Genomic DNA, 7,265 nt, shown 5'->3' with positions numbered 1-7,265 from the left:
GTCAATGTTTTTCACAGCACACATCTGAATGGTTTTTTTTTTATTTCAGACTGCCTACTGTAGTAGAGCAATCACTTTAACAGAAAATATACTGACAGCCTGAAATCTAAATCTAATTTAAAGTTTAAATGATGCACATGATTAAAAATGTATTATCTATTCCCAACAAATCAGCATCATTGAAACACTAATACTTCCCTAATTTTAAGCACCATCTAGTGAATCAAACATTAGATCTGATCTTCCAAATTACGCTCAAGGAAAATAAGATCCTGGTTTGACTGCATCCCACGTAGTGCTAGGTCTCGTGCTGAGATTTTTAAGTTAGCTGTTTAGTCACCATCTCTTCTCTTCCTAATGGACATTAAATATTCCTCCAAAGGTGCTGGAGACCTGAGATGCTGCATAAAGATAATTTGTTTGTTGATAAAGGAGGGTCCTGGCTGAGCAGGCTCCCGAGTTATACAAGGCTAACTGCCTGCAAGTAGAGCAGGGAGAAACCTCATTTTGATAATGATAATTTTTTTTTTATCACTCCAGAGAAAGGGACTGGAAAGGATGTGGCTTCATTTCAATAATAAACCAAAGAAAAAAAATCTCCAGGCAAATAAACAGCTTTATAAGGATCATGATTCTTAGGACTTCTATTAGCTGGCTTGCCATGAAGATGAAGTAGGTCTCAGAGGGGATAGCACAGCAAATCTGCATACAATTATAGGACCTGCTTACCTGGAACTGGTGTTAAATCAGTTCAGTTAAATCAACACCAGCAACTGACCTGTATAAATGGCTGCCCACAGATGGAATTCATTTGGAAAGCAAGTGATGCACAACCAGCTGGGTTAACATGAAATCCCTCTGGGCACAGGCAGGGACATTCACACTGAGCCTCGTTTGGCCTCTCTGAAATTACAGAGCTTGTGGCTGGAGCTGTGCTTGGTACTGTGCTGGTACATGTGCCAGCAAAACTGGTGCAAGACTGGGCAGTGCCTGGCCTGGCCTGGCCTTGCTATGGATGAGGAAAAAGCATGTTGCCTTTGACTGGGAGTGCATCACTTGGGAGGCAGGAGTGTCATATGGGGGTCAGAAATATTCCTTGGCTGCTGCTGGCTGGCAATACCCTCAGTTGACCAAGCTGTATATTTGACATCTTTCTGGTACATCTGCATCTGGGGGAAGCAGGATTTATTGATGGTCCTTGGTCCCAGCTACTCTGTGGTACCAGCACATGGCACTTCAGCAGTGCCCTGGGGCTGCTGGCCACGGCTCAACAGCAGAGCAGCCCAGTTCTGTGCACGGGGGCTCTCCTGGCAGTGCATCCCCAACCACCCACCCAGACAGTGGCTCACGTGCTACATCTGCTTGGGAGGTCACACAGGGAGGGAGTCTGAGGACCTGGGCCACAGAGGCCTCTCTGCTGTTCTGTTTTTGGGTTGTCCCCTTTGCTCCCTGTGCATCACTTCCTGGCTGTGTCACCCACCAACCCCGCACCTCAGAGCAGCTGTGGCAGCACAGGCTAAGGGCTGGTGGAGGACAAGGACTGTTGGTGAGGAGGAGGTGATGCCAGGAGGTTTGCATGCCAGAACTGCTGCAGGAACTCTCCTCAAACTCAGCCCTGTGCTACAGTCACAGCTCCTGTGCTCACCTGCCTGGCCCCTCTGGCGCCCAGGGAAATTGTGATGGACAGTGCCCACCTGCTATTTCAAAACAGTGGAGGTTCATCTGCACCTCGTGTTACAGAAATCTGGTACCTCATGGGGGTTAAACTGGGGAAAGCAGTGGCTCTTGGAGCAGGAGCATTTAAGGCCCAGTCCCTCATCACCAGGACTCATGACTGCTGAGGGTTGACAGAGGTACCTGGTCTTTGGTCTCTACTTCCAAAACAGGAGAAGTATCAAAACTGAAGCTTGGAATTGACTGCACAGCTTCACTAACGCCTGAAGTACCTTAAGAGTTGTCCCACCTTGGACACAGGCAAAACCACTGGGAAAAAGAAACAAGCATTCCTTTTCTCCTTCATCCCTACTGCCCATACATGTTGTGTTGCTAGCAAAGGGTAAGATCTTTTAGCAAGATCCTGATTTATGGTCTATAATTTCATGATAGAAAGTGGACTCAAGCAGGAAATCAATTTTCAGAGCTATACAGCAATGAAGAATGATATTTTTGGAGTCCTTCCCTACAAACAGAGCAGAGCATGTGTAGGTATCAGTCTGTTTAGCAAGACAGTTTAAGCCCACTTAACAGTCACACAGCATACACGATCCATATTAGGATCCAGTCAGCTCCAAACACCGCTCAGCTACAGGGGTAAGCCAGAATTTCATGACATCACATAAATAAATATAAAGAAATACAGTAAAAAGGCTTTACCTTGGGCTTAAGCAAAAGGCGCTATTTCCCAGTCCTGTGGGATCCTTCTCTGTCCCCAAGTCTGCTGGCTTACAGTGCAGTAAAATGATCTGGCATTTATTGACCCCGGCAAAGTCTGCAAGTCCTGAGGGTGTTTGATTTGGAAAGAAAGGTGTAGGGAGGAGATTCCTGAACACCTCCACCCAGAATAATGCAGGGAAAAAAAAGAAGAAACAAAAGCAAGCTTTAAGAGGTCTGAATGTGTAGCCTGCCCAGAGCTGCTGTTCCTGGTAGAAATTAGACCCTGAAGTGCCCAGGTGAAAATCAGGGATAATCCCTGTGTAAGTGCTTCTAATTAGGACAAACTGAAAGTGAGAATGTTGAGCAAGACAGCTCTGGCCCATTCCTGGGGGCTCCTGGTTTGCTCCCAGCTGGTAACTGAGAGCACAATTATGCAAACCTCCTCTATAAACAGAATTTGGTTTATTATGACCGAACTGGGGGAATCTATTTTTGTCGCCACTTTGTGCGAATGTATTACCCTTGCGATTTCCAGCCAGGTCATTCCAAGTCAGCTGCTTTGGCTGTGGCTGTCAGTGGAAGCTCCTCCATCCATCCAGTCCCTGGACCCATTTCTCACCCACCCGGGGCTGGCTCCCAGGCAAGGGGGACAAGGGCATGAGCCTGTGGCTATTCTGGTAGCTGTGAGCTATGGAGGTGTCACGTGAAGCAAAGAGCCAGAAATGCATGTCAAATCGAACCAGTGACTAATCACGGTATTTTGGTTGTCTTAGTGGCTGCCGGGGAAAGATTTATGGGCTCAGAAAATCTTCCCGTAATAATCCCTGGGAGCTGATTTGATCTTCGGCTGAGGCTTCCCAAGACTGTGTGGAAAGAGGACGGAAAGGGGGCTGCTGTCCCAGGGGCGGTGACGTCTAAACTGATCGGAGTTCAAAATACAAACAAGAGGAGAAAAGTCAGCGCTCTCTTCTCATCTGTGTCTGCTCAGAGCCATGCGCTGGCAGCCAGAGAGGATCCCTTTGATCTGCCTGTGGAGCAAGAATGGTCGGGGGAGACGGCTGAGACACGAAGGGCCACTTATTGGGATTGTCATCTAGCTCCCTCATCTGTCACCTGATGGCCAGCCAAGCAAGTGCTCGGCACAACAGTGGACCCTTCATCCTTGCACAACTCGTGGAGGCAAGAAAAGTAAGCACCCTGCAGCTGATATGACATTCAGCTTTTTTTTCTACAAAGGAATGAATTGAATTCACTACAAATCTACTAACTGTCCCCCTATGCCAGGCAAGAGACTGACTTGCGTTTTTTGTTTTGGGTTGGGCTTTTCTCTAACAGCTGGAGGTCTGCTGGGCATTCAAGCAATGGCTGTTGAGTAAGGCAGCTGTTTCAATATCTAATTGCATTTTAGCTCTAATAGCTCAAGGGGAAAGCATTGCATTGTCTGCCATGAGCTACTTCCTTTCCTACTGCAAAGCACACTGCACCGCCGTGCTCGCCCAGTACCAGAGCCTGAGGTCAGAGGGCTTTCTCTGTGATATTTTGCTGAAAGTGAAAGAAAATGAGTTTCCTGCACACAAGTCCTTGTTGGCATGCTCCAGTGACTACTTCCGAGCCATGTTCAAAAGTTATACCCAAGAGTCTAAAGCCAGTGTTATTCACCTACAAGTTGTCTCACCCACTGGGCTCCAGCACATTCTGGATTTCATTTACACATCCCTGCTGCCCCTTTCCTTTGAAAGCCTGGAGGATACCTTGGAAGCTGCAAGCTACTTACAAGTGACTGATGCTATTGGTTTGTGCAATCAGTACTTAGTTAACAATCTTGCCTTGGAAAACTGCTGCTTCTCTGCCAACGTGGCAAGGAAGTTCTACCTGCCAGATGCCCTAGCAGCCACAGAAAAATACATTATCAAAAACGTCTGGAAGCTGCTGGATGTGGATTTGTCAGGACTTCTCGAGCTGAACTTCAGGTCTTTGGTAGCAGTGATTCAATCACCAGATCTCCCCATGGTGGAAGAATGTCGCCTGTTGAATCTTGTCCTGCGGTGGTTGAAGCAGGATAAATCCAGGCTGGATCATGCAAGCAGCCTTTTAGAGCACATAAGATATGGTCTCATCCCAGTGGAAGAGCTGAGAAAAACCTACACACAGTCTGAAGTGCCCCTCTCAGCAGGTATTAAGTGCTTGATCATAAAAGCAATAAATTATCACACATCTGTATTCAAACAGCCTGTCATGCAGGATAAGTTCACCACACTGAGGAACGAGAAAACTCGGATCCTTCTGCTAGGGGGAGGGACAGCAAGTGAGGGGCTCATCACCGATGTGGTGGCCTTCGATGTTTACAATCACAAGTGGCGAACCCTTACGCAGCTGCAGGACAGGGTGCAGAACCACAGTGTGTGCGTGGTGGGGAACTTCCTTTATGTCTTGGGTGGGGAAATACAAAGTGGTACCCCAGGTGATGCTAAAATTGAGAAGACCTTATCAGTTACAAACAAGGTCCAACGGTATGATCCAAGGTTTAACACATGGACCCAAATCACAGGCATGCTGGAAAAGAGATGCCAGTTTTCTTGCTGTGTCCTAGGCAAGGATATCTTTGCCATTGGTGGAAGGGGTGAGGATGGGTCGCTGCATTCATCTGTGGAAGTCTATGACATCAGCAGGGATAGATGGACGAAGGCCAAGGAATTGCCATGCAGGATACATGGCCATGCCAGTGCTGTTTGCAAGAACACCATATACATCTCTGGGGGCAAGTACTCGGCCCCAGCCAGCACAAGCAATGACGTTTACTCTCTGAGCTCACTTGAAGTGCAGTGGGTGAAACGAGCCCCAATGAGCATTGCTCGGTTTGGGCACCAGATGGCAACAATCAGGGAAGCCATATTCACCTTTCTGGGGTTATATGAACCTTTCTCTGAAATAGAAAGGTACGACCCCGATCAAAACCAATGGACCCGGTTAAGACCACTAGTCTACGATCGATTCTCCTATGGCCTGGCAGTGGTAGAGGAAACAGCTCTTCTTATTGGGGGAAAGAAATGGCAAAACTCACTGGAGGTCTGCACGCAAGACGTGGTTGGCTACGACATCGACAACGATGGCTGGGAAGAGATCTGCAAGGCCCCTCTGCCGTGGTGTGGGCTGCAGTGCGCCGTGCTCCAGCTCTCTGAGGTGCCCGAAGAGCAGGACACTGACAGCCAGCAGAAGAAGCTGCCCAACTGCTGAGCTCCCATGCTGAGCAATATCCATCCCAAGAGATGAGCGAGCAGGGCGGTCCTGGAGAAGAAGAAAACTGCAGCTGCACTGAATGTGAGAGTGGAAGTTATGCTTGGATAAGCCAAATGCTTGGTGGAAACAGGCAAGAAAATCTGGCTCCAGCACAGGAAACACATCTAGGATTTATAAAGCTGGAAGCTGATCTCACTGAGCAAGGATGTAACCAATAGCACATTTAGAGGCAATACGTGAGAATCATAATCCTTGACTTTTGGAGAGTAATACCTAGATAGCAATTAGTAGATGTTGCAAGTCAGATTTTTCAAGTATTAAAAAATATAATCCATCTTTTCTGTTTTCTTAATCACAGGTAATTTTTCCAGCTGGTAAATGCTATTAATTTTTATGCTATGGCTAAGCAAAAGGAAAGAGAGCTGTATAAAGACTAGAAAATTGATACCTACAAGAATTAGTAGCAAGTATTGCCAAGGAAAAGGTATTATTTGATATACTACATTCTAGGCAAGAATGTCTTAGCTAGCCAGCATGAAATTACTGGACAGAAAGCAGGGATTTTTCACTGTGTAGACTCAGCTACAGCTGAAAGTTAAAACACTGTTTATTTGATAAAAGCTCATTTCTCTCTCAGTGGCCTTTGTTGTAGAACATCTTCCAGATGTTTATTTTGTGTTATTTTAAAGATTCACGCTACTGGTGATGTACATTTCTTTTGTATCCAAACCCTGTGTTAGCTTAGATGGCCAGAGCTGAATGGGAATCCTTATCATCAGCCTCCAAGAAGCGTGTTACAGGAGGAACAAGCTGTTACTAATGCCTTGGCATTTACCTTGGTACCATACACTGCTTTATCACACCTGTGCATAAGGGCAAAATTCTTCATTGCCGTTGAACTGCTACATGAGAGAACCATGCAGTCAAAAAAGGTTTACTTTCATCAAAGAGTACAAAGGGGAGGGAGGTAACTGAAGGTTTTCAAAAGTCTTTACTCAGTGTCTGCCTACATATGAATCAGCAATAGTGTCACTCCCTTTTGGCCACACTGGCAGTGTTTGAAGTCACACAGGGGTACTTTATGATACAGGGATATGTGAAATGCAGATAAAATGGTCAGATACCATAGAATCACTCTGGTATGGAGTAAATTGAATCTTGAGCCATAAATGTTCATTTAAAAGCTAAATTTATTGTACTTCATTTTACAGTGTTCCCTTTCTAGGCTGAGAATTAATACAATAAAAATATATATAGAAGAACATTTAATAGTCTTAAAAGAAGGCAGCACAATGGAGAGGACACATGTTCTTTGTCACTAGACTAGCTTAAAAAACTGTAATGTTTAATTTTCACCTTTAAAGCAATCGAGCTAACTTTACTAATGTAAAGTGCAGGCAGAATGGCTGTTGCATAGCAACAGATCTAAGTCTTCTGAACTGCCTTGGTTTTGACAAGGAATCAACTACACAATGTGCATATACATCCATCAGATATAAAGAGTTTTTCTTATGAATATATTTACTTTTGGTCCAGTAAAACAATAGCAAGAGAATCTAAATGCTTGGAACAATAGCACAATCCATTTCAAGTCAAGCATTTCTTAAGAGAAATTTACAAAAACCTCACAAATTTAATATACAAGTCAGTACCCA

General features: G+C 45.4%; 1 protein-coding gene across 1 annotated transcript; it reads left to right on the top strand.

Annotated features, from left to right (window-relative positions):
• The first annotated feature begins 3,291 nt into the window (after positions 1 to 3,291).
• Positions 3,292 to 5,803, top strand: KLHL34 (kelch like family member 34). The gene has a single exon (XM_010394488.4). It carries the CDS (start codon positions 3,820 to 3,822, stop codon positions 5,605 to 5,607), a length of 1,788 nt encoding a protein of 595 aa, XP_010392790.1. The 5' UTR covers positions 3,292 to 3,819; the 3' UTR covers positions 5,608 to 5,803.
• Positions 5,804 to 7,265: the final 1,462 nt, after the last annotated feature.

The sequence above is a fragment of the Corvus cornix genome, chromosome 1 (assembly GCF_000738735.6).
Source record: "Corvus cornix cornix isolate S_Up_H32 chromosome 1, ASM73873v5, whole genome shotgun sequence".
Classification (NCBI taxonomy): Eukaryota; Metazoa; Chordata; class Aves; order Passeriformes; family Corvidae; genus Corvus; species Corvus cornix.
The sequence above is the reverse complement of the archived record's forward strand: the minus strand, read 5'-3'. Positions and strand labels throughout refer to the sequence as shown.

Excerpts from the sequence above, each read along its gene's own strand:
- KLHL34 (XM_010394488.4), top strand. The coding sequence starts at position 3,820 with ATGAGCTACTTCCTTTCCTACTGCAAAGCACACTGCACCGCCGTGCTC.